Here is a 27590-nt window from a genome sequence, read left to right on the forward strand (position 1 = left end):
CCATCTCTCCCTCTCTCTCTCACCCCCTCTATAATTCACAAGTTATACCTACTTTATTTCCCTTCTATCCTTATTTCTCCCTCTCTCTCCCCCTCTACCCATCACTCCTCTCTCTAACTCATACACACATTCCTCATTTCTCCCTCCCTATCTTTATCTCCATCTCTATATTTCTCTCTCTATCTCTCTCTATCTCTAAACCTTTCTTTATAACTTGTCTAGCACATTCTTTATCTCTCTCTTGCCCCTCCATCTCTATCTCCATACTCACTATCAATATATCATTCTCATATATCTCTCCCCCCCCCTCTATGATGTCCCCTAATTAGGATCTGTGCATAAGCAATTAATAAACAAGTTATAATCTCATTTTTAAGTGAATTCAATCTAAATTAATAACAATTCTAAGGATCAATCCCTGTTCGTCAACTATTCCGTCCCTTTTCCCAGAAGAGGTTCTTGCTTACCTAGGGAGCTCGACACCAGTTCTCTCTTAGGTCCCAGATTACTTGACTCAATCCTCTCGTCCTTAGGGCTCGCAACCCAGACTTAGGAGGAGTCTTCACCCTTAGGGCACCCCTTGACTGGATTTACTCTACCTCTCCCTAGCAGCCCATCTCCCTTGGGGATTTGGAAGAATACGGATTCGGTTGTTGATTTTTGGATTGAATTTAGAGTTTGCTATAGTATTTTGATGTTTAACTTAACATGCACTTCGTGAGTAATTAGCTTTATTGTATCTTTAAATTAATTGTCTAACCATTGTACATTAACGTTGTGTGAGTATTCATTTATTTTATATTTGCTTGTATTACACATTAATTCCGATATTTGGTGTATTTTGAAAATATAGGAGATTAATTCTTTATAGTGATGAATTTATTCAGCTTCCTCAATCCTGGGTATATTGACTCATAGTCATTAATTCCTTAATTAAATTTATATTCATTTAGCCATTTTAGACAAACTTAATTTCATTCATAATAGATGCTTCTCGTGTTGGAATATATATATATATATATATATATATATGTATTATTATTGTTTAGACTATATGAATTATAATTAAATTGTATGTGTATTACAATATATTGAAGATGCAATATATATTTTAGCCCATTTAAATAATCCAAAATCGCATAGTGAATTGTAATTCATTAAAGTTGCCTTTAAGTTTAATTCGCGTGAATGTATTAAGATGCATTTTCGCCTAATGCTTAACAAATGTAAATACCTTGCAGTATGTTCGAATTTGTATGATAATCGCAGAAGGGCGTGAAATACTTACCTTGGTTCTCGATGACCCTTTTACTGTCGCTGCATACCCTCAGATTTCCCGCAATTATCTTCTGTCACTTCCGCGTGATTCGCCCGTGCTTTTTTCCTCCTCCTTCATTCGCAGTCCAGGGTGTAAATATACATCTAAACGGTTGCGTGTAGGGTTACGATTGTAGGGATTCGGTGCCATGGACGAGTCCCGTCGATTGGTTCAAATCCTTTCCTCTTGGGCGACGAAAACGAAGAAAACCCTAACCGTTTCCGTGGATGCGATATTGTTACATTCTTTTTGAACTTAGAAATCGTGCTTTCGATATTGATATCGTATGCTTGATTCTGCGCGATAAGAGAAATAATATTTACGTTAACATTGGATATTAATAATAGTCATTTGTCACTATTTAAACTTTAATTAGAATTTGTATATTAAAATTTATTACATATTTGGTCGGGCTATCACACCCCCTCTCTCTCTCTCTCATTCACCACATCTCTTTGTACAATATCTTTATCTCTCTATCTCCCTCTTGATCCTCTCTATCTTTATATACATATCTCACTCTATCTCTCTCCCTATCCCTCTTTGTTTATCTATATTTTCCTTTATCCATATATATCTCTCTTTCTCTCTCTCAACATTTGATGGCACAATGAATCTCGTCTCCAAACAAAAACTTCACGATCTCGGCTCTACAGAGCTTCATGCACATGCATTTTCAGCAATTGGATTCTTGATATTATACTAATGCGAAGTCTCAAAGTCTTTTTTTCTTGATGTAGATGCCAATGAAGGGAGCATATTTTATATGAACATAAACCTTCAGACTCAAATAGCTCTTCACAGTTATCATCTAGAGATAATAGAGTAGTAACAGAAGAAGAAGAAGAGCCCTAAACTCGATACTGACAACTGTTCTTCTCTCATCAAAGGTAAAAACTGCACCTCACTTTCTTTCTACTTAGATAAAAGTTTTGAAATTAATTTGGGCTTTAAGTGAATTGCAGTGGCAGATGTGGGAATAAACAATGTTTTTGTTCGCGATGGTAGAGAAATCCTTTGCTATAACCATTCTCACTATAGGACAAATGTTTGTTGTCTGAGAGGGGATCTAAGAACCCGCGTAAAGAATGCCTCCATTTCTCTTCATGCCCAAAATCATAAATGGACTCTGGAGAAAATCAGGTTTTATACACGCAAATGGGAATAGAGTACTATGAACACCATTCATGAAATCACCCTCAAAACAGGGGATGATAATGATGATGCCTACCAAGTACAACATGATGTACCCGATGTCACAAAAGTTTGCACCCTTGCCAAGCTATCAACTCCGCAACCTCATGAAACATGGAAACAACCCCGAAATGGTGGACCTTGCGCAATGGGGTTGAATCTCCGAAGAAGGCCTACTTCCTTCTCAATCCAAGTGCTATTGTTGAACCAACTCAACACTCCAAATTCTACTTCTAAACGTATCCTATCAACTTCCAAAGGAAAAGGGAAGAAAGAAATGCTAAAATGTGTTGAGACATGGACCAGCTAGGACTCGAACCTAGGACCTTCCATACACTGCTGGAGTGCTCTACCACTAAGCTACTAGCCCCTCTTGGACTAGTCCATCATCGGTCCGGGTGTGGTTTATTTCCATCACCAACACCCCCCCATAAGCCACACCTCTTGTGTGCTTGGGGCTCCTAGCTTGGACCTGGCTCTGATACCATGTTGAGACATGGACCAGCTAGGACCCGAAACTAGGACCTTCCATACACTGCTGGAGTGCTCTACCACTTAGCTATTGGCCCCTCTTGGACCAGTCCATCGTCAGTCCGGGTGTGGCTTATTTCCAACACCAACAAAATGAAAGGAAGTGATGCACCAAGATAAGAGATATTTCTCTCCCCACCTAGATTTGACACAAAGAACCAATCGAAATACCCAAGAGATGCACAAACTTCAATTGCATGAATGACCCCAAATGCATGTATGGAGGTTAGAATTCGTTGAATGTCAAATGGTTGAAGGTTTCCCACAAGTCACACTCAAAAACAAGTTAACACTGCAAATACATGAGAGAAAGCCACAAAACATACACTTGTAATGAAGGTAAAGAAACATGCACAAGTTGAAGGGAGGCAAGAATGATAATTTTAATTCATTCTAAGGCCAATGGCCAAACTTACAGTTGCAAAATTGCAAGACATATACAAGTCTTCGAGAGAAGTGAAAGAGCATAAGAATAGCTCAAGCCAGCAGGTATAGAACCCTTTACAATGAGGCTTAACAGCATATATATAGCAAATTGGTCGCAGAGAGAGACCAATGGTCAAGGAGGGGAACCCTTGACCCTAGCGTGCACAGAGGAATGCCAATCAAGGAAGGCAAGGAAGTGCACAAACCTGACATAGTGTATGTGCAAGCAACCTGACCTAACCCTAACAAGGCAAACCCAAGGAGAAAAGTACTTCTAGGAGATGGATTCCTTGACATTCCAAAGTCAGAGCATGTAGGCCTGACATGAAGGCCATCAAGTAACCATAAGCAAGCATGGCCCTAGACTCCACTTGATGGCAATCCTGCAAAAACATTAAATGTGCCCCTATAGCTCCATGGATGAAAGTAGACAAGTCACAGGAGTTGGTGGAGCATTAAGCGCTTTGGGCGTTGATCACGCCATTTGAAGTGTTGCAAGTCGAGAGGAGTGGAGAACTTGGGAATTTCGAGATTTCGGGGCTCAAGGAAGGGAAAGGGACTTAAAACCTGGGAATTATGGGATTATGGGGTTCTGGGGCTCAAGGAAGAGAAAGGTACTTAAAACCCGAGAATTTCGAGATTCTAGGGTTCAAGGAAGGGAAAGGGACTTAGAACCTGGGAATTCTGAGATTCTGAGGTTCAAGGAAGGGAAAGGGACTTAGAACATGGGAATTCCAAAATTTTGGGGTTCAAGGAAGAGAAAGGGACTTAGAACCTCCGCCTCTTGACTAGACGACACTTCGTAGTTCCTAATTCCATTGATTCCTTCCTTGATCAACTGGGGCAGCACTAGTCCATGGAAAATATCTCTAATCGGTTCTCACTGATGGACCAAGGATGTCATAAAAATGACAACAGTACCCACAGGAGGATACACAGGCAACGTTTACCACAAATTCAATGATGGTTGTTGCCTTTGTACATAGCATCCTAGCATCTCCATGGACAAGTGGTATTTGTTATTGAGTACCATATTTACTGCATGACAAAATATGGAGATGTTGGGGTGCTATGTACAAAGGCAAAAAATAGGGGAAACAAAAGGGTGTATCTTGATGGGCAAAATTTTAGTCCTTCATTGAATCGGTTCAACGAGACTCTACTCTCTGCCTATTCCTCTGCACTTGCTCACAACTAGGGAATTTGCATTCTATTGACCGTTAGCCGAAATGTTGTGTGTTATGTATAGTGGCATCTCTGCTTATTTAGAGATGACAAAATAGGATACTAGGAAGAAGAAAGATTATGCAACTACTAAATACTGTAAGGGGCTTACATGGGGTTAATAAATTGAGGCAAATAATTAGAGTACAACTACATACATTTTTTAGTTTATACATTCGTTTATTCATTGTAAATTATTCTTTCCTTGTCAATTTAGCAATAAAGACTTCTCTGTAGCTGTCTATTTGTCTTTGCATAAGTCTGTTACGAACAAAAACCAGACTTCTCATCCCCAGATAGAAACTTCACGAGCTCAGCTCTACAGAGCTTCACACATGCTATTGTGAGTTTATTGAATGTTAAGATGAGCTTATATTTTATATAGTACTTGTAGGGATGGTAGACAACATGCCATGTATTAAGAGTCAGTCACTTTAGGCACTATTCCTTCTTCTAATTGCTAGCTGCAAAGATTAAAAACTCTTACTCGGCAATAACTCTTTTGGCACAAAAATTTTGAAAACTCGGGACTCGGAAAAAAATCGGGAAAAAATCGCCAAATTTATCGAACATTTGAAATATATAATTCTTAAAATATTCTTGAAAAACACACATATACACTGAATTTGTAGAACATATTACTGATGGAAAATACCTGAAAAATCATTATTGCAGAGTTATTTGAGTTTTTTTCCCAATTTTTTGTGATTTTTTCCAATAAATCTCCCTGATTTTTTTCAAAAAACTCGCCCGAGATTTTTTTGCAAATTATATCATGGCCATCAATGACTCGTGAAAAATCAGGAGTTTAAAGATTTTTTGCAGATTTTTTCATCTATGGCTAGCTGTATAAGTTTTAGACTGCTTGTTTAGTTTTGGTAATTTGTGATTTTCTTCTTTTATTAATGACCCAAAAATATTACAATGTGTAATAAGAGTGGCTATGGGCCTTTCAAGGTTAAGAGCGAAAAGTACTTTTGATGTATAATTTCAAAGACCACAGTGCTTTAGAGAGTTGGTATTGATCTCTTCTCGAGTTTGAAGTCACCTTGTCATTGTTTTTTATGTTTTCATTTGAAAACTGTGATTAGCTTTCTCATTTTTTCACTTTTCTCTTTGGATAGAACCTAAGTTATGTTGGTGCAGGGAGATTTACTATATAAGTAAATTGGGAAATGGAAATTGTCCATAGGCTAGATCTTTCCACTTATCTAAGTTGTTGTAGGTAAAAGAATAGTATTTATCCAGAGATACCGAGCAGTCATAGATGAACATCTGCAGTTTAAGGATCTTGAGTATTACACGTTTTTAAATCCTGGTATTCGATTTTGAGGAATTTTGGGGTGGGTTACTCAATTAGCAGAAATTGCTTTTGTGTATGACTGTTTTTTCCTTCTCTACCTCCATTTTATTCTACTAATGTTACCTGCAACATGTATATACGGTAAAATGTCCTTGACACGAATAAAAACTAGGATAAAAAATTTGTCCTTCCTGATTGCAGATATAATTTCTCTGTGGTTATACAAACTCAACAAAATACTGAGTTTCATTGTTGGAGAATGTGATAATTATGTGATTCAATGAAAGCATGGGAAAGAGGACCTACATGCCTCAAGGGATTGAAACTCCTTTCTGAATAGTGTTGCCATGTATTCTCTTCTAAAAAAAGGAACAGCTAGAAAATCATAACTTTATGGTCATATTTTTTGTGCTCTGTTTTGTACTGTTCAGTAGCTTGTATGTTGACTTTCTTTATCTATGATTATACAGCTATAATTTTCTGTTTGTAATTTTTGAAGTTATTCTAATAAAAATATATATTAAAATATACAGAATTAAGAAAAAGGAAATCCTCTATTTCATACTTATGGAATTATGTAATTTTTTGCTGCTAGTTTAGAAAAACGATTGCCTAAAACATCGAACTCATTAATTTTTAATTTAATTTCATATGGTAAAGGACATTTGTTTCGTAGTGCTTGGTTTGAAAAACAATTGCCTAAGGCTAATACATCAAACTTATTAATTTTAAATTTAATTTCATGTGGTAAAGGGCATTTGGTTGGTTAATATTTATAGAAAAGTCTGATGTCATTGTAGAGGTTACAAAGAATTACGAGTAATTTGTATAGAGCTTGAATTATGACGTTTCTAAAATCTGTGTCTATGGAAACCTTTTGTTTGCTGTATAAACTTGTTAAGAGTTTTTTAATAAAATAATTTAGTTGGCATGTGAAGTCATTATTGTTATTGTTTTTTGATAATAGTAAAGTAATGTAAATTTATTTCAGGTATTCATTATCTTATAAAAAAAAGTTCAAAAGAAAAGAATTTTAAAATTTAGACTACAGTGAAACTAAGACGCTATTTTGAAAACACCACAGGGCAATACCAAACTCCTGTTGTCTACGGAGCTAAATTATTTGGATGTATAACTGTAAATTTATGTATTTCTTTGTTCACACCAAATAAATTTAGGTGTATTTACCAAATTATATTATCTCTCTCTTTATGTATACATTATTTTACATCCCACGTCTGTCTATGGGTGTCCTCTTTCTAAACTACTTTTTCCTATGTATATGGGCGGGTGTGCTCAATATATTCATTTTGGAATTGTAACATGGAGTTGAAGCATAATAGTAGATTTTATATTGGAAGTTGTTCATTTCGAATTGTCAGTTATAAGTGCTACAAGAATTCATGATTATGTTCAATTTAGGCCTTAGAAATGCCACTTGTCTTGTATGATTGAAATTGTAACATAATAGTTCATTTAATATGCATATATGTTATTCTTATATTTACAATACAACTTCATCTAATGTAATATTAAAATAAATTAAAAAATTTCCTTTAATTTCCTATCGGCTAATCCTTGAACCTCTTATAGGTCCAACTGCTAGTTGTGTAAATGGTGTGGGCCTAGAGACCATGATGCCATGTGTCCAACGTAGAAAGCCAACATCAACATGATTGGTGTAGAGATGTTGATTTTATGGTAGTGCTCGTTAGCCACAGGCAAACATCAGATTTGTTGCCTTCCCAACCATAGACGATAAGCTCTTATCGTCACCCCCGAGCACACTACATGTCCTTCATGTTATTGAATTCATATCATTGATGCAATCATGACCTTGCATATATATGAATCAATTCCTCCTAATAGACCTCAAGTCGGCCATATACTTTTGGCGCCAAGGATAGGGTCAGACCTATATATTACAAGTTACATATGAGTCTCCCTTAGTTGCAAGTTACATTTAACTTAATCACAAGTTACACATAAGTGGTTCGCCCAAATACGGCCTGCCCCAAATTAGACTCATACAACTGAGATATCCAAATGCCAAAGCCGACAGGCCACTTGGCATTTTGTGCACTAGGTCGGCCCTAGAAGGGATCCGACCTAGCTACACAACAACACTCCCTCTTAGCTAGGGAGGATTCCTTCTGAATAACCAAGTCACATAGTGACTACCACCATGGCTACTCCCATGAATAATACGTTCACCATAGCTACTCCCAGAAGGTGAACAAGCACATCATGGAATTTCTTCCATGATACCCACCATACCTACTCGCAGAGGGTGGAAGAGAGCTTTCACCTCAATCTTCCCCCAGAGAAGGGTGCATTACCACCATGCCTACTCGTAGAGGGTGGAACGAGGGCTCTAACCTCAGACTTCTCCCAAAGAAGAATGCATCTCCACCATGCCTACTCGCAGAGGGTGGATCCACCATACCTACTCGTAGAGGGAGGAACAAGGTCTTTAACCTCATACTTCTCCCAGAGAAGAATGCATCTCCACCATGCCTACTCGCAGAGGGTGGATCCACCATACCTACTCGTAGAGGGTGGAACGAGGGCTTTAACCTTAGACTTCTCCCAGAGAAGAATGCATCAACAAGGGATTGCACCTCGAACTTCTCCCTCACAGAGAAGAACTCATTAACAAGGGATTGCACCTCGATCTTCTCCCTCACAGAGATGAACTCATTAACAAGGGCTTTCACCTCAAATTTCTCCATCACAGAGAAAAATACATTACCAAATCTTCATGATGACGTGGCTCCCTCTGAAGCTGAAATGTCATGTCAAGCTCTCTCTGAAGCAGATATCAACCTTCTGATCTCTTCGTCCAAGGTTACTTTTGACGATATGTCAAACTCCCTCTAAATGTTGATTCTTCCTCAGTGAAGAAATGCAAGCAATCTTCTTTCCTTGAATGCAATCTCTGATTCGTCCTAGAAGCATTTCAGACAGAGATAATGATAGTCAAGGGAAATGTCAATACATGATTCACTATTCAATGATGTAGCATTAGTCAAACATAAAGAGTACTTATTTTGCTCAGCAATGGAATTTCCATTCACTTGGATTGATCACACCGAAGCACCTAGTGATGATCTAATGGCTGCGTGGCCTTTGGCCCCCACCATCACTCATCATTTGTCCACAATATCTGCTCTGAGCATAGCTTAAGCATCATCTGAAGAACTGCCTTTAATACCATCCACAGCAAAGTGATGGACCTACCACATAAATGCGACAGAAATCGACCTGTAGCAGGGTGTGCCAGAATGCTAAGCTGCAATGCCCATCCTAGGACAAACTTCAGATGATCTTCAAAAGCAACATAAGTAAGAACTCGAATAACTGGACCTTCAGTTGCAATATCATCCAATGCCTATGCAGGCTTCAGCAAAACGAATGCTTCATGTGACTCTCAAAGCTTCTAGGATGATGTGAGAGTTGTTGCAAGGCGTTATTGCACGAAGGCCTTCTCCACCATTCCTGATCATTAGGTGCCTCCATTCGCTTTCGTCCCCATACGCACACATTTCACATTTGTGTACGGCTTAATGTGATCATCACAAAACCCGCCACTATGTTGCTGCTCAATCTCAACCTTCCATTTCACTGAGAAGTCGATAGCACGCGTACCAACTCGTGTCGCTTCATTGAATCCTCATAATGCTTCCTGCCACCTTGTCGATGTCTCTAGCCACAAGCATCATGAAGCAAGCGATCTCCATCACTTTCATTTGCTAGTAACATGTTACGATCGCCGGAGAGAATCCTCCACAACATGCTCTCCTCCCCGAATGAAGAATTCGAATATAGAATGTTAAAACGGACAGAGATGTCCATAGCGACTCCACTTACCGTCAGCATTTCGATACCAGGCTTGGCAACTTTCAACGCCAAGGTATCGGACTGAATCTGTCATTGAGCACTAACGACAGATCTATGGCGATCATCGGCACCTCAACGATCATTACTCGCTGCAGAGCATATGCGATGCTCACGACTGAGTTGAGAGGCTCAATAATCAACTTTTGCTTGCACTTAGATTTCTCAGTCTACAAATTACTTTGATTGAACTCCCTCAAAAGCACAAGATCTACCTTTAAGCAATTAGGCTCTATAGAAGGAACCTGCTCTGATACCATGTTGATTTTATGGTAGTGCTCGTTAACAATAGGCAAACATCAGATCTGTTGCCTTCCCAACCATAGACGATAAGCTCTTATCGTCACCCCCGAGCACACTACACGTCCTTCATGTTATTGAATTCATATCATTGATGCAATCATGACCTTGCATATATATGAACCAATACCTCCTAATAGACCTCAAGTCGGCCATATACTTTTGGTGCCAAGGATAGGGTCAGACCTATATATTACAAGTTACATATGAGTCTCCCTTAGTTGCAAGTTACATTTAACTTAATCACAAGTTACACATAAGTGGTTCGCCCAAATAGGGCCTGCCCCAAATTAGACTCATACAACTGAGATATCCAAATGCCAAGGCCGACAGGCCACTTGGCATTTTGTGCACTTGGTCGGCCCTAGAAGGGATCAGACCTAGCTACACAACAACAAGAGAGACTTAAAAAGTATTGGCCGTTGCTCAATACAAGCAAGGAAGATGGTGTAGCCAAACCCACATATATAAAAAGAAAGGCTTTGTGAAGCAATAACCAAGGTGGAGTATGCTATGGTTAACAAATGCCACCACTCAGATGTAAATACAAGTACGATAACAAACTGTAATGTCCCCTTTATGTTAATACACAAGAATAAGGGATCAATTATCTTGAAAATCAATTGCAAGGGACTTCTTTCTTATCCAAACCCCAAATTCCTTATAAATATCATATCTTTTATGATTAGTGCAATGTAATCAATGTTAAGTATGGATAGCGTATCTCTGATGTCTTTGATATGACAGCGAGAACTGCATTGCTTAGTTTTGCTGTCTCTGGTTAAGACTGTTGATGCATGCAATAGTACACTGTATTGATCTGATAAGACCTCCAATCTATGAATGCTTGTCTGATATGTATGATAGGGTAGTGATTCTATACGACCTTTAGAAATGGGTGGTTACCCGTTCTGCCTTGTGACCTATAGCAAATCAGATATGCAATGTGCCTGATATGTTTCACTGCTAAATGATGTATTGATAGTTGTTTCTGATTGAATTCACTACGGATATGTGACCTGATCTTCTATCTGCTAGTGGATAACCTCCCCTTGAATCTGATTACTTCCAATTCAATGATGATCCCTCCTTAGATGAATTTGATCTGCATTATATGCTTTATTCTGTTCTACCGTTGAGAGTTGTGACTCTTCATTAAGAGATCGTGTCTTTCCATTATGGACTAATCACACATGTTTAGCGTTCTTTACTAGATCGGGTTCTTAATCATGAGTTTAATATTGAATATTTCGTCTCTCATTGATGACTGCAACTCTTAAATCGTAGAAGATTATTGTTGTGAATCGAGGGAATGACTGGGTATTGACTTCCTGCAGATCCGACGTTCATGACATCCTCTTATCAGATTATCCCTTACATTTGAATTGGCCAATCGCTGTCATAAGATCTATAATGTCGGTACCACCAATTGTTTAAAGATTAATCGATGATACAATATTCTCCTTGATTTGATGGCCAATTTCGATATCTTTTGCTGGCTTTAATGATAACACATGGTAAGGGTATTACGTCAACGTTTTCTTCCATGTCTTCTTTATTATTTACTTATTTATATTTATTTATATTATTATTTATTTTTATTTTATTTGAACTTTAAATTTATTATTATTTATTATCTGATTTCAGGAATGGGACATTACACAAACCAATTGCCTGAAAAAAAAAATTATAAGTCAAGTACTTCAAACTACTATACCAATTAATTAGTGGATTTATTACAGAGAATCCTAAACTTGAAAATGCTATGGCTAATACTAGGAAGAATAGTGGTACATGCTACAACCCATTTGGAATCTACAGATAATGAAGACCCCATAGACAGCCTTGCAAAGAATCTCACTAACACAGATAATGACTGTGGGTCTAGTGTGAATGTATTTCTGGAAGACACTTGGAGAAGTCTAAGTAAGCTAACCATTTGACCTCCAACTCTCAATTGATTGTGCAAAACGACAAGGAATCAAGGTATTAGGAGTTTCAATGGCTCAGGAGTTATTTATTGGAGCTCAAACATTTGTATTATATTTTGTGGACATCTCATTACAGAAGAAAGTGTATGACAAACTATTGGATTGAGGTTGGTTGTTAGCAACCAGAGCTAGCCACAATTGAAAAAAGGAAAACTCTCACCATTAAAAACAAGTGCAATTATATAACTGATTTGAAGTACCATTTGATGAGTAAGTAGCTTCCTCGTATTCTTGCAATTTCTCACATTCAGGCTTCAAAAAATGTAAAAAGAAGCATGATATGGATCCCATGGAGGAAAATGCCTATGGAATTTTGGAAATGCAGTTGTGTTCAAAAGATTAAATAAATTCCTTTCTTGGCCTATTCCACTTGCAAGTTGAGGACTGTTAAGTATTTTTGTTGACTTGCAATTTTATTGAAGCTATAGAAAGTAATGAAGTGGCACAAAGCTTACATGATCACAAGAAGAAACCAATTCGTATTGGGGGAACTTGGTTGAAAAAACCTGAACTATTGAATAGTTCACTTGTGCCAGATGAAGTACATGGTTTGGAGTTGAATGCTTGTTCTCAAAGGCTAGAAGATATGCATTTGATTAACATCGATTCTCCAATAGCAATACCAAGGCAACTAATGAAATTAATTTAGGTGCTAATCAAAACAATAATATCAAAAAAATATCTGATTTGGAGCCTACAAAGACATGTTGTCCTAACAAATGTTACAAAGGACCCCACTAATGTTTGCATATGTCGCCACCACATCAAAGTCAGATCAAAGCAATCTTCCCAAGTAATTTAAAGAAAAGGAAAAATACCATACAGGAGACAATGATTCATAATGAAATTAATTTAGGTGCTAACCAAAACAATAATATCAAAAAAATATCTGATTTGGAGCCTACAAAGACATGTTGTCCTAACAAATGTTACAAAGGACCCCACTAATGTTTGCATATGTCACCACCACATCAAAGTCAGATCAAAGCAATCTTCCCAAGTAATTTAAAGAAAAGGAAAAATACCATACAGGAGACAATGATTCATACAAAAACATAATAAAGGGTAAAGTACCATAAAGTGGGTCAAACAAAAATATAAAAATATTCAAGTCAGAGGAAAAACTAGTTGGACCCCACGAGAAAAATGAAAAAAAAAAAAAAAAAATTAGGCCTTTTTAAATCAGTAAAGTACTAAAGAGGTACATTTTACGAACTAAATTACAAAGGTCCTTTATTTTTCCCTGTTACAACAATTTGATCTTTTTTAAAATATAAATAATATATCCATGAAATTATTAAAAAAAATAGTTTTAAATTTGTTAATTTTAAAGTAAAAAATAGTATTTTTTTTAATTTAATTTCAATTAAATATTTTAATTTAAACTTTGTTAAATTTTATATATTAAATTTTTTTTAAACAAATTACACATTTTAAAACATTAAATTTTAATTTACTAAATGTTCATATCAAAAATTAAAATTAAAAAACAAAACAACATAATTCTTAAAATTAAACATATTAATATAATTTCTATAAACATATTAAATATGAAAAAGGTGTTGAATTTTAATTTTATACAAGAGAAAAATCCCAAAAAGAAAACTGTATAAATAAAATGTCTGTGTAGCGTAACTTGAAGTCCCAACAGAATAGTTTTTAAAGATAGTCTCCCTTCACCAATATTTAAATGGAAAAACATTAATTTGTTTGTCACTGATTTTTAAATGTAGTCTCTCTTCACCAATATTGTGACATTCGCCTAGTTTGCCTTCAGAAATCCAATGAAAATTGACTTTATGTACTCCAACTTCATTTTTTATATCAAAAAAATAGAGATCCATCCTTTTCTTAAAATCAAAGTTTACAAAAGTGATGGAAGATGCACAAACGAGGGACCATCAATACTTCAAATCACATGATATTTTTGTTGAGATGAGCAATTTTTGCAGGACATGTCCCAGCAGGAGTCGCACAATTTTTGCAAGTCGTGTCCTGGCAGGATTGCTTAAAGGAAAATACAGTCTTAGAGTCAAACATGCATGTTGATGGTCCTACGTGCTCGAATCAGACTTTCAGTAATGGAAGAAATGTGTAAACTACTGTCTGCGAAAGAAACGAGTTGTGCCCTAGCCGAAAAATTCTTCATGCACTGCTCAACCCTCAACTGCAGCCCTGGTTGCCTTTTTCGTGCGTATCTAGAGGAGAACTTTAGCAAACTTCATAAGTTTTTTCAATATTCGACAAGTTTCAAACTTCAAGCATTAAACTCAAGTGACATAGCATACAACCATCCATGCCAACAAAATTTATTTTCCTACCACCATATGGCTTCCAATGACAACACAAATTACATCTAATAATTCTCTACTCTTCTTATGTGTTCCTGGACAGTCTTCCAAATAGTTCACCCCTATCATACAACATACTCTACAAAAAAAAATATAAACAAGAGAAAAATGTCAAAATCAACAATGTAAAGTCTAGACTATTGTTGCCGCATAAGCTTTATGAGGCAATAGTATGACCTTTTTATTGCACTTCATCAAATGGTTTATTCAGACCTATTCTACTATATGACTTCCATTTAATCCATACCTTTTTTCTTTTCTAATGCAATCAATATTACATTTGTACTCTCATTACAAAGTGTTCTAGATTCTGTTGCATGACCTGTAGACATTTTTTTCCTTGTTGTACAACTATTGTGGGTTGTTGATGATATTTGATCTATTCTTTTTCATCTTCTAAGAGTTATTGCATAGACAGCTAAAGGAAATTGACATTATGGTCCACTGAGAAGTACCCTCAACCCTTAATTTCTAATTGAAATTTTCTAGACAATGAATCTTTCCTATAGGTTGACAAATTAAATGAACATGCTTTCATGGAATATGGGGATTTTGAACAAGATTTTCCTGATAGTGATAATTTTGAAGTGTCTACAATACCATATGAGTTCAATGATCCACTAGGCGAAACATTTTCAAAGTCCAATGTGCAGTTAGATTGGGTTCCTTGATTGCTTGGTCCTCACAGTTCATTAAATTGTATGGCCACTTGTGAGTGCATTCTCTGTACACTGGACTACATTCTAGATATATTGGTTCTACTAATGATTCATGTGCATTTAAATCCATAACTGAAACCATCCTTGCAAATCATTGTCCATCTTTCATCCTAGAAAGTTCACTCATTGTGAAATGGTCAGGTTATAATCATACTATTCTAGCTGCCAACAAGAAGTTTCAACCCAAAAGTCCTACCTTTGCAACACCATCACAAGTTTTGTAAACCTCACCTAATTAACGGTACTTAATAATCACTTGTTTTTTTTATCATCTAGAAGAAGACTTTTCTTTGGGGCTGAGATGAAGCAGTCAATATGCAAAGACTTTATTATGTTTTGTTAATATGAACATATCTGACTATGTACTATTTTTTTGGCCAGTGTTGGGTAATTATACAAATCAGTTGATAGACAGTTATATTTGCTTGGCAGCCATCAGGTTCTTTAAATAGCCTTTCTATTGTCAAGGAAAGCGGTCAGATCCTTGGCTGATCATCTTTGGTCTACTTCTGTAAGATATTCATATGAATAAAGATATATTTGACTACTCTATCTAACATGCATTGTTAATTCTATTCAAATTTCAAGTACTAGTTGAATCAAATGTAAGATAAAGATTAAAAGGTTATTGGCCTTTACTTGTTCACATATCTTGGAACATGCACTCGCTTATAGAAGATACTGATCATATCCCATAAGAAGATGGAAAGTAAAATATAAGGAAAATCCATATGAATAAGACAGCTCTAAAATTGACCAAGGATTGGAAGATCACCTGCAAGTTGCAGTTGGCCCCACTTTCCAAAAGCAGTCCCACACATGCCTTTGATCCCCTAGCTAAGGCAACATGAAGAGGTGTTGTATTGTGTGCATCTCTAACATCCACATGAACACCTGCATCTAAGATGATCTGTAATATGAAGGAAAAACTCTTAGATAGTATCAGATTGAGGGTCTTTCCAAAGGGATTTCATATCAAATTATGCATAGGAACTTTATATTCTGCACTGTAAAGTCTTACAGATCACAATGATCACACCTGATGAAAGGTCACAAAACAAATAAATCTAATTGTTAAAAGTAAAAGACAATCTAACACACCTTCACCATTTCTACATCATTAGCAATTGCTGCTGCATGTAGAGCTGTTTGCCTCCGTTGCAAATCTTGGGTTTCTGGATCTGCTCCAGCTGCAAGTAATATTCTAACCAATTCCCTACATTCTGCAAACATAAAAAAACAGATTCCATCAAGAAAGATCATTCCGATTCATTTTTTTGCAAGATGAAAAACAGGCCAAATTTCATACTTTGAGAGGTCCAAATTTCAAATAAGACAACTAACAGGCAAAACATCATAATTCGCACTGTCCTAATGAGGCAACTCACATAATCAAACCCAGGAACAAATCCCCCACATCAGAAAATGTTATTCAAAAATATATTTTCATTCTGCATTCCAAAATTATACCAATGGAACTCAAAGAATGCAATTAAAAAGTGCTAGAGTAAATGAGAGTTGATGTCATTGACATCTTAAGTGATAGGAAGTGAGATGGTGAAAGAATATTTAAAAATTACAAGTAGGAGATATGACCAAGCAACAAGTCCGACCCCCAAAGATACCTAAAAACTTCTGACATTCACTGATTGCTAAATAAAGATCCTACAGTGCACTAAACATTTGGAATCTTGGATCATCAACGGTTGAAACCAATGTAACCAGACTCGCCGGTTATAGCAAGTCACAAATTAGTCAGGCATAAATTGACCTGAGGGTCTGTGCAAACTGTAATTCCTGGAGGTCCTGGCAGTAATTTTGAAAAAGAGAGAAAAAAAAAGAATGCCTTCAAACAAAACTACAAACAAACAAAAACCTAAAGTAAATACCTAAGACACTAACATTTCAACCCAACTTCAAAATACACTAACTCATTCACAAAACCCTTCATACGGATTAAAAAAAATATATATTTTATCAATGCATAGCAAAAACAGTAGATACATAACCTATAACAGTGAATAGCAATTTTGGAGCAAAAAAGAATGCATTTGCAATTTTGGAGCAGACCAACAGTGCATTTTAATGTTGAATTTTGTGATCCAGTTTTCTTTTTTGTTTTGTTTTCATGTTTGTATGAGGGGCATACATTTATTTAGTGTGACAACCCATTGCCTTTAGATCCTTATTTATGTTTTGCATAGCATTTTTTTTTATCTCGTGTAGATGTTTGTTAATATGTTTGTTGGTTGTTTGGGTGTTAGTTTTTACTGTAGAGTGGTTTGGGAAGTTGCGAGAGGAAAGGCTTTTATATAGATTTTTGCTAATCACTGTAACATCTATCCCTATGAATAATCCAGTGAAGTTATTATCTTAATATTATTGCTCATTCATAATGTAAATCTCTCATTTTCATAGTTCTCATGAGTTGTCATGATTGCACAAAGTCATTCGAGCCATTAATAATAGGGAATTCCTAAAATTGAATTACCAAAATTTTTGAAGACCACGAAGATTTGATATGTTATTTCCATGAAGCAAGACCCAATCTGACATTGAGATGTTACAATGATTCTATAAATCCTTGAATCTCAAGGGTAACTTGATGCAATGAAATCATTGAACACCACAAAGCATTGACATGGTTAATTCATTTAATTTAACGAGACATTAAATACAATAAAAATCCTTGAACACCATTTTGTGATGGGATAGGGATGGATTGGTTGGGATAAGGGGGGATAGAGACAAGACAGCCGGCCGAGCCCTGCCCCTGAAGGATATCTATCCCCTACAGGAATCGAACCCGTGTCTTCGACATGAAAAGACGATGTCCTAACCACTAGACGTTAAATACAATAAAAATCCTTGACCACCACTCAAACTTAATACGATAATGTATTCAAACTCCATAAGGATTTGATAAAGAGAAGTCTTCAAACTCCTAGAGGGATTAGGAATTTCTTGATTGTTAAGATCTCAAATCTTTCATGGCAGAGTACATAATTGATATTCTAAAGTCTCTAAAACAAGCTCTAATTTGGCATTGCAATATTGATTCAATGAAGTCGTAGTAAATTGATATTCGAAATATTGCAAGTGATTCATATGGAGACGTCAAATCACAAAAGGCATTGATATTGTTAAACCATCAAACTTCACAATGAATTGAAATAGAAAATTCTTAAACATCCAACCAACAATAAATTTTCCTCAACACAACCTTACAATTTTACAAGGCCGCAACTAGCCACAATCACTAGACCCAAGAAAACTAAAGTCTTTATTAAAGCAAGATTTTGTAGAACAGGATCATTGGATGCACTTGTCAATTATAATACCTACTAATCATTGTAAATGCAGATGAAACCCAAGGTGGAAACAGTAGTTTATATTGTTTTTCCTTATCAGTTAGCACATGATCAATGACTCATTGAGAATGAAAAGGGTCATTCAAATCTACTCTATGATTTCAAATTCCTTCTATGACTCTGGGGTAAGGTTACAGGTTTTGATCAAACCCACCCTCGCTAGAGAGAAATGTTTAACTTTGAAGGAAACATTGTGATTGAACAAACCCTTTCCAACAACTCCCAAACCAAATACGGTCACAAGATTAATTTACAACTAACAACTTGTTGTGACGTATTCACACATCGCCCTATTGCAAATGAGGACCCCTACTTTCTGCTTTCTAGGGTTTTCTTTTTAGGTCTTTTAGGTTCTTGTCTATTGACCTTTTGCATTTGAAGGATCGCCAGGGGGCTCATTAGGATAGCAGGCTCTGCTTGAGTCAGGTGGATCTACTCAAGAGGTTAGGTCAATTGAGTGATTAGGGGTTATTTAGATCATTCCTAAGGTGTTTTTGTGTACTATCTGGTCACACTTCAAGTTGCTAAATCAAACCTTGGTTGAATGCATAATGTCCTCCTAGGTCCCATCCCTTACATCAAGGGCAGAGCGAATTCCCCTTGAGAAGTCTGGAATGTCATCCTGATCCTCAAATGTCCTGAAATTTGGCTGTCTAGAATGTCATCCTGATCCTGAAATTTGACTGTCTGGAAAATTGAAGAATCCTCCAAAAACTAGATTTTGCATTATACCTCCTGGAGGTCTGAAACCACTCTCAAACATCCTGACAGTATATCTGGAATATAACTTAAAGTATAAGTTCTTCTACTTAAATGTTATATTCCATATATGAATCCTGACGGAGAGGCTAAAATATCAAATTTCGCTCTTGACCCTTCCAAAGGGTCTAGAGCGAAATTTCACAAAGGACCTAAATTCTTCACCTAAATCATTGAATGGTTGAGCAAATTTGCAAGGATATGGAAGGAAATGGATCTAGGATCAAGTCTAAGACAAAGTCAAGTCAATTTGAAGGTGAATTGAGCCTAGAATAAGAATTTCGCTCTAGACCCTTCCAAAGGGTCCAGAGAGAATTCCTCTATAAGACACTCTACATTGCCCAAAGCCATGAGCTAATCCATGTCCCAGGTATTATTGAAGGCAATTCACTTGTTTAAATGAAGAAGTGTGGGAAATGGAGTCAAAAATCAACCCAAAATGCAAATTTCGCTCCTGACCCTTCCAAAGGGTCCAGAGCAAAATTCTTGTAAGACCCTATTTCTTCACAAAATCTTGAACTAGATGCCAACTTGAGGAGCAAATTCACTTGATCATGATGGAAGGAGGCCTCAGAAGTTATATCCAAGCCAAAGAAGGGAGGAAAAAGATGAGAAACGAGCCCAAGTAAGAATTTCGCTCTTGACCCTTCCAAAGGGTCCAGAGCGAAATTCACATAACATTCATTTTCTTCCTTGTCATGGCCAAGTTTTGGACTTCTAAGGCATGGTTGGAGTGACCTTGAGGTGTTCTAGCCTTTGAAAGAAGGCTTGAGGTGATAAAAATGGTGAAAATCAACCTAGAATGAAAATTTCGCTCCTGACCCTTCCAAAGGGTCCAGAGTGAAATTCTCCATAAACCTCATTTTCTTCCTTGTTTAGACTAAAAGCCTTGTTCCTTGGACATAGTGGGGGTAAATGGACATGTTCTTGCCTTAGGAAGTGAATGAAAGCATTGAAAAGTGAGGATTTTGTCCAAGATTAGGAATTTCGCTCCTAACCCTTAATTCCCCATAAACCTCATTTGCTTCCTTGCTTAGACCACCAACCTTGTTCCTTGGGCGTACTTGGAAGTGGATTAACATGTCTTTGCCTTTTGAAGTGATGGAATGTGAAGAAGTGAAGGATTTTAGCCTAAAACTAGAATTTCGCTCTGGACCCTTATTTCGCTCCTGACCCTTCCAAAGGGTCCAGAGCGAAATTCCCAAAATCTACCTTTTTCTCTCAATTTTGTGTCAAGCCAAGTGTGGATCAAGATTGAAGATGTCCTTAAGCATGGCTTTGAGCTGCTTGTGATCACCTAATGTGAAGGAATTGAGCCAAAACTAGAATTTCGCTCCTGACCCTTCCAAAGGGTACAAAGCGAAATTCTTGAAGAACACCTATTTTTCCTTGGAGAAGGTCAAATCCTTAGTTATTATGGCATGGATGGGAGTCGAGTGATGTGTCCTTGCCTTTTGAGGTGGATTGGGGTTGGAAAAATGAAGAAATGAGCTCAAAACAAGAATTTCGCTCCTAACCCTTCCAAAAGGGTCCAGAGCGAAATTCCCAAAATCCCTCTTTCTTCCATTTTTTGTGTCAAGGCAAACCTTGATCAAGGTGAAATGAGCTTGGAAAGACCCCTAGGCGTACCTTTGAATGGATTGTGGCCACCAATGATCAAGATTTTGAGCTAGAACGTGAATTTCGCTCCTGACCCTTCCAAAGGGTCTAGAGCGAAATTCTTAAATCCTCTATTTTGCTCCAATTTTGCATCAAACCTAGTGTTGATTGAGATTAGAGGCATCCTTAGACATGCCTTTGAGCAAGTTGTGGTCTCAAAATCTCCAAGAATTTGAGCCAAGAATGCAAATTTTGCTCCAAGAATTTGAGCCAAGAATGCGAAATTCCTTATAGGTCATGTCCTTGGCCAAGGTCCAGAGCGAAATCCTAAATAGGTCTTGTCCCTGGCCATGTTTTTGAGTGAATTTCTCCTATCAAGCCATTTTGAGGGTCAAACAAGTGTTGCATACATGGGAGAGGGATCCAAAGATGAGAGTCCAGGTATAGAAAGTGAGAAGGATAGATCTAGGTGAAGGAAAACAAGCAAATCAAGAATTTTGCTCCTGACCCTTCCAGAGCGAAATTCCCAAAATCACCTAGTTTGCCATTGAAGAAGGCCAAAATGTGAATTCCTAGGCCTTGGTGGAGAGAAGACTAGTGTATGCTTGCCTTGGAAGGCATTTTGGAGTAGAGAAATGATAGAATTTGTCCTAGAATGCAAATTTCGCTCCTGACCCTTCCAAAGGGTCCAGAGCGAAATTCCCTATAGGTCCTGTCCTTGGCCAAGGTCCAAAGTGAAATCCTCTTTTTTGGTCTTTTTGGGGGTCAAAAAAATTATGTCTTCAGGAGAAAGCAATTCAAAGGTCAAGAGAAGTTCAAGGCAAGGAGATGATGAAATTTGAGCTAAAATGAAAATTTCGCTCATGACCCTTCCAAAGGGTCCAAAGTGAAATTTTTATAGGGCCTGTCCTTGGGAAGGATCTTGAGCGAACTTCATTTTGATGTCTTCTTGTTGATGTTTTAAGATAGAAAATCTTATGTTAAGATAAATATATCATGTGTACTTAATCATCTTTTGGTTTGTTTTGCAAGTGGAAGAAAATCAGGCCAAGACAAGGACGACCTATTCTAGTCCATCATCAGCAAGGACGTTTCAAATGCATAAAGGAGGACTCATGGTGTTTTGAATCGTTGGAAGACTTCAAGTGTTCGAGGAGTTGCAAGCTAGCCTCAAGACCTCATTCTACTACACAAAGGAATCATATGATGACAAAGGAGGATCTTACAAGCTCTTCAAAGCAATATGAGCTACCAGAGGAGAAAGAAAACTTGACCGTGAGGAGGCCTCATCAAGTACATGCAAGTCAAAGAGGTACATCATTCATCGCATCATCAAATTGAGACAAAAAAGAGATCAACCGAGACACAGACGTCAGACAAGGTGGCATCCCAGTCATTTTTCCTCTAGTTGAATTGGTCCACCTCAACATGTCCAGATTCAATGTACCTAATTTATCGGGGAAGGCACAAACTTCGGTGTACCTACCCTTGCTTCCTATTGGTCCTCACTCCTTGAATGTAATTTTCTCATTGTCTAAGGAGTTTGTTGTAACAAACCCTAATTAGGGTTTCTATCTTGTAATCCTAGCCATTGATTCTAAGTCAATCAGAGCCATCAATTTGTAAAGGGCTCTCTATATAAAGCCCTAGCTCTTCATTTGTAAAGGGGAATAGTGAAAAATAAATTGAATGAATGATTCAATAATCGGATAATTACATTGAACGATATACACACGTATATATAGAGGTTATAGGATGATGTTCTATAATTAGAACATAACGTTAAAGTAAAAGACTAAATAGCTAAATGATAATTAAGCGTGAAAGCTAAATTAAGCTTAAAAGCTAATTAACTAAAAAGCTAAATGAGTCCACAACTAAAAATAGAAGATGACCATTATAGAAGATATTAATATTATTTTAAAACCCTCCCTAATGGTCATCGTACTCAATACCCTATAGAAAACACTGCAGGTGTTATGATCACAGATGCAAAGAACACTCTGCTGCTATGGAGACCCTCCCAAGATCTGCAGAATGTAAATGACCAAGAGTACCAAAAGCCATCTAAGCGAATGTAGCCTTCACACACGAAGTAGAGATCTGGCACACACGAATTACTGAAGCCTGAAACAATGACTTTGAGGAAAAAATCAGCAAACCCTTTTGCAGAAGAGTACCAACTCCAAAACTAACTGCAAGATACCACGGTTGCAGATGTTCACCCTGGCAAGTGCGACCCAAAATGACTGCAAGGAAGCTCGATTTTTGAGGAGAAAGATCAATCAAAACCAGAGAACTTCGCGAATCACAAATCCCATGCGAACTTCGCATATTACAGATGATTTTTGAGAAAAAAAAAAATCGTAAAAACCAGCAAACAATTTTTGAAGAAAAAATCGTGAAAACCTAGAAATCCCACACAAGCTTTGCGGATGACAGATAATAATTTTTTAGGAAAAAATTCTAAACCCTGAAATAGGAACCCTCATAAAGAGAATTTAAGATTTTGAGGAGAAAATCGAAAAACCAAGAAATCTGAGGTTACAAATCATCGTTTTTGTGGAAAAAATGGTAAAACCCAGATAACTAAAATCTTACGCGAATTACAGATGAGATAATTTTTAAGGGAAAATTATAAACCTTGCGAACAATTTTTGAGGAAAAAATCGTGAAAACCCTCCCATGATTTGTTGTGGAAAAAATCAAAAAACCGACAAACAATTTTTCAAGAAAAAATCATGAAAACCTTGAGACCTGTAGGACGAGGTCTAGCCTAAATCAATCTAATCAAGGCAACGATATTTAGATATCGTGAACATGCACTGTTTCCAAGTGTTGTGGCCGCTGTTGAACTTTTGACTGTGTTCCAACATGATGTTGGTCAAAGATGACATCACGAAAATGGAGGTTGAACAAGGTCAACCTAGTGAAAGCATGCGACAAAAGAATCTGATTCAAAAATTAGAATAGAAGCAACTGCTGAAAAAACTGATACCCTGGAGAAGAATTCTGGCATGAATTCTAAGGCACGAATTTCAAGGTTTGGAAGAAACCCAGAAATTAAAATTTTTTGCAAAACTTAAAACCTAGAATTTTTCCTAAAAATTAATCAGAAAAAAATAATAATTTGCAGAAAATAAAAAAAATACCTCTGATTTTTTTGTAAAAAAAACAGAAAAATAAAGACAATTTTTTTTGAAAAAAAAAATAGGGGGAGAAACCATAAGGTCGGATGTACAACATAAACGGCACTCAAAAGACACCAAAATTCTCGACATCCACAAAATTAGCAGAAATCGTTGACTTTTTAAATTCCAAGGCAAATTCGCTGGCACAAAATTTGAGGCACAAAAAACGAAGCACCCAGAAAAATCCGAGACCAACCCAAAAAAGCTCTCGAAAAACCCACCAAGAATCTGAAATCAGAATGCAGATCCGACAGCTGAAAAATCGAGGCACAAAAAATGATGCACCCAAAAAAATTTGATGACGACCTAGTTGAGGTCTCAAAAAACCCACCAAGAATCTGCAACCAAAATAAAAATTCGACTTGAATTGAAGGGTTAAAACCCTAGTCGAAAATTGCAGTAACCCTAGGAAAATTTTCAATCTGCAAAAAAAACTCCAAGTTGCAGGCCTGAAAATCTCCAGAACCCTAAAAAAAACATTAACTGCTGCCCAGCACAAAGAAATTCGCCCACGAACAAGAAATCCTTGAAACCCATAAAAAAACCTTCAAAGAAGCAAAATCGTTTTTGTATAAAAAAACAATAAAAAAAAATCTGGAAAATATTCCAGAAAGAAGGCCATGAATTTCGTCAAACATTAAAGAATCCCATCGACCCACTCTGATACCATGAAAAATAAATTGAATGAATGATTCAATAATCGGATAATTACATTGAACGATATACACACGTATATATAGAAGTTACAAGACAATGTTCTATAATTAGAACATAACGTTAAAGTAAAAGACTAAAGAGCTAAATGCTAAATTAAGCGTGAAAGCTAAATTAAGCTTAAAAGCTAAATTAACTAAATTAAGCTTAAAAGCTAATTAACTAAAAAGCTAAATGAGTCCACAACTAAAAATAGAAGATGACCACTAAAAATAGAAGATGACCATAGTCAATATTAATATTATTTTAACAAATAGTCAATGAATAGTTAGAGATAGTCAATAGTCAGTAGTGGTGGTTCAAGAGCAATTAGTTTTTAGAGTAGAGTAGAAAGAGAAGGCAAAGATTGTTGCCAAGACATCGTTGCAAAAGACATGTAAACTTCATTGAAGAAATGGTGAATTCTATGTGTCGATTCTACAATTTGCATGGTCTCTATACTTCTCAAATTTAATTTCATGCTATTAGATGAATGGAAGAAATTTGCATGATCAATGGTGAAATTTGTATATCCATACTACTAGCGGTTTGTTGATTGCAAACTTGCCTTGCGTAGTCAACTAGAATCATTCAACTTAAGCTTAACTTCAATTATCGAATCTTCATTGATATGCATCAACTTGACGATGTCTATGCTTGTAGTGGTGATCTGAACATCATAAAGCTATCCTTAGAAGATCGCATTGGCCTTGTGGAGATGATCATAGCATGTCAAAGCAAGACTTAGTTAGAGTTTCATCAAAGGTCATCCATTGTTCCTACATTCTTAGTGTTAGAATTAGATCCTTCTCCAACCCTTATCCTTTTCCCCCTTTTTAAAAATCAAAGATCAGTAAAGACCCACGTTCCAGTGATATCCAAAGTAAATTAGACGCTCAGGTCATCGAATGTAAGTCCCCTTGTGATTCTAGCAAAATCGCATCATACTGCAAGAGCTTATCCACACGTAGAGAACCTACAATCAGAACCTTGGAGCTACTCCGATTGATCCTTCTACGAGATCTTCGGCATTCGGGGAAGCTTTATTCAAGAGAGGATAAGGTGCCTTCAGGTATTTTATTTTATGTTCGCATGTGAATAAAAAACACATCAACACAACCCCACTGAGTTTTCATTTTCAACTAAAACAGAACAATCATTAGTAGACAAAACTAGATTAACATCTCAAATCACCTTTAAAATCCATGATCCCAACACTAAGATTATAAGAACTGTTCAACAAGAAGAGAATGGGTAGCGTAGGCTTAATCTTGCAGAAAGAGTAATGCATCATTAATACCACCAACACTAAACTCAACACTGACAAGATAATCTTGACAGAGGCTTAATACCTCTGCACTGTCTTGTCAACTTTATAGAAGCCCAGGGTGTCACAATCACCATAGCATAAAGTCTTTCACAAAAGCCAGTACTTCTCTAAGGCAATCATTGACTTCGACGTTTTAAAGTTTTAAAAATCATTGTTTAAAACGTTTCTAGGCATGTGTTGTCTTTGTCCACCAATGGAAGCGTCTGAGATTTTGGGAGTGCCTGTGAGCATCCCAGCAAACCCAGATTACTTGTGAGTACACCACCTGAGATGACTGGGATGCTCTCAGGGTGCTCTCATCGCTGCTCCCGTGCCCAGCCCAATTGGGTACAAGAACAGGTCCTGGATCAGTAGGACCTGCCAACATAGATTTCAACCATGGGGTCAAAACAATCTCTGCCAGATTCTTTTATAATTTGTCTGTAAAAGTAATTTTTATATGTTGAAAATTTGGGACAAGAAATATGACATGATTTTCTGTAAGTCAGACGACACAAGATATCAACCAGAATTTACTACAAAATAGTTGGGGTGGCAAACAATTGCCCCACAATTTCACCTATGCAAAGGTTGCATAGATATTCATGTTCGATTGTGTATTGCTTTGATGCAATGCAAACTTTTTACCTATACACATCTACCACACTCCAATCCATGTTGAATATTGTGGCACATAACATATATGAGTAGAACATAGTAATAACAGAAAATAAATTACCAAAAATACTTGATTGGAGCAAAGTCATTTTCTATGCAAATTTATCAGAATTCAGCCAACTATGCTAGCTATAAATCCCAAACTTTAACATGGTGCAGTTAAAAAATTTATGACATGCATTCTGATAAACCATTTGAAGAAACAGAGGGATATTAGAGTGATGCATGAGTATAAAGTGCATGGAGATAAAAATAAGGTGAGATTGACTGGATAAAGAGAAGGAGATAAGAGGTCTAGAGCAATTGATAAACAAAGCCAGGATCTCAAACTGAATTTGATCAACATTTGACGAGTGTTGCAGAGCAATTTAGGAGGGATTTACTAGAATTTGAAGCCACCAAATATCCTGCCAGCCTGCCAGGTGAATGCAGATAATGAGAAAATACAAGGACACAAACTAAGTTAACTATGCATATATCAAACAAGTCAGTAGACAAGAAGATGGTTGTTCTAGAACAAGTGGGATCATGAACAAACCACATCCTAAATCCTAAAAGCAGGCATCTTTTGATATTATTTGCCTCATGGAAAAATTAAACTAGGAATCCAAACAACTTCATCTCTATCACCTAACCTTGCTCAAATATTAAATTGAATGTAAATCAAATATTATTTCACAAAGTTAAAGTTGTTATCTATCACTTTCAATTAATTCATAGTTGATTTCAGTGAGCC

General features: G+C 36.7%; 1 protein-coding gene across 3 annotated transcripts in view; it reads right to left on the minus strand.

The window, feature by feature from the left end:
• LOC131038725 (E3 ubiquitin-protein ligase KEG) overlaps nt 1-27590 on the minus strand; it is a 118567-nt gene that overhangs the window by 35099 nt on the left and 55878 nt on the right. For all 3 annotated transcript variants that reach the window (XM_057971250.2, XM_057971249.2, XM_057971251.2), the window contains 2 exons: nt 16356-16477; nt 16030-16164 (listed from right to left, as the gene is read on the minus strand). In XM_057971250.2, coding sequence (XP_057827233.1) covers nt 16030-16164; nt 16356-16477 — 257 coding nt within the window. The remainder of the gene's footprint in view (nt 1-16029; nt 16165-16355; nt 16478-27590) is intronic.

The sequence above is a fragment of the Cryptomeria japonica genome, chromosome 3, assembly GCF_030272615.1.
Source record: "Cryptomeria japonica chromosome 3, Sugi_1.0, whole genome shotgun sequence".
NCBI lineage: Eukaryota > Viridiplantae > Streptophyta > Pinopsida > Cupressales > Cupressaceae > Cryptomeria > Cryptomeria japonica.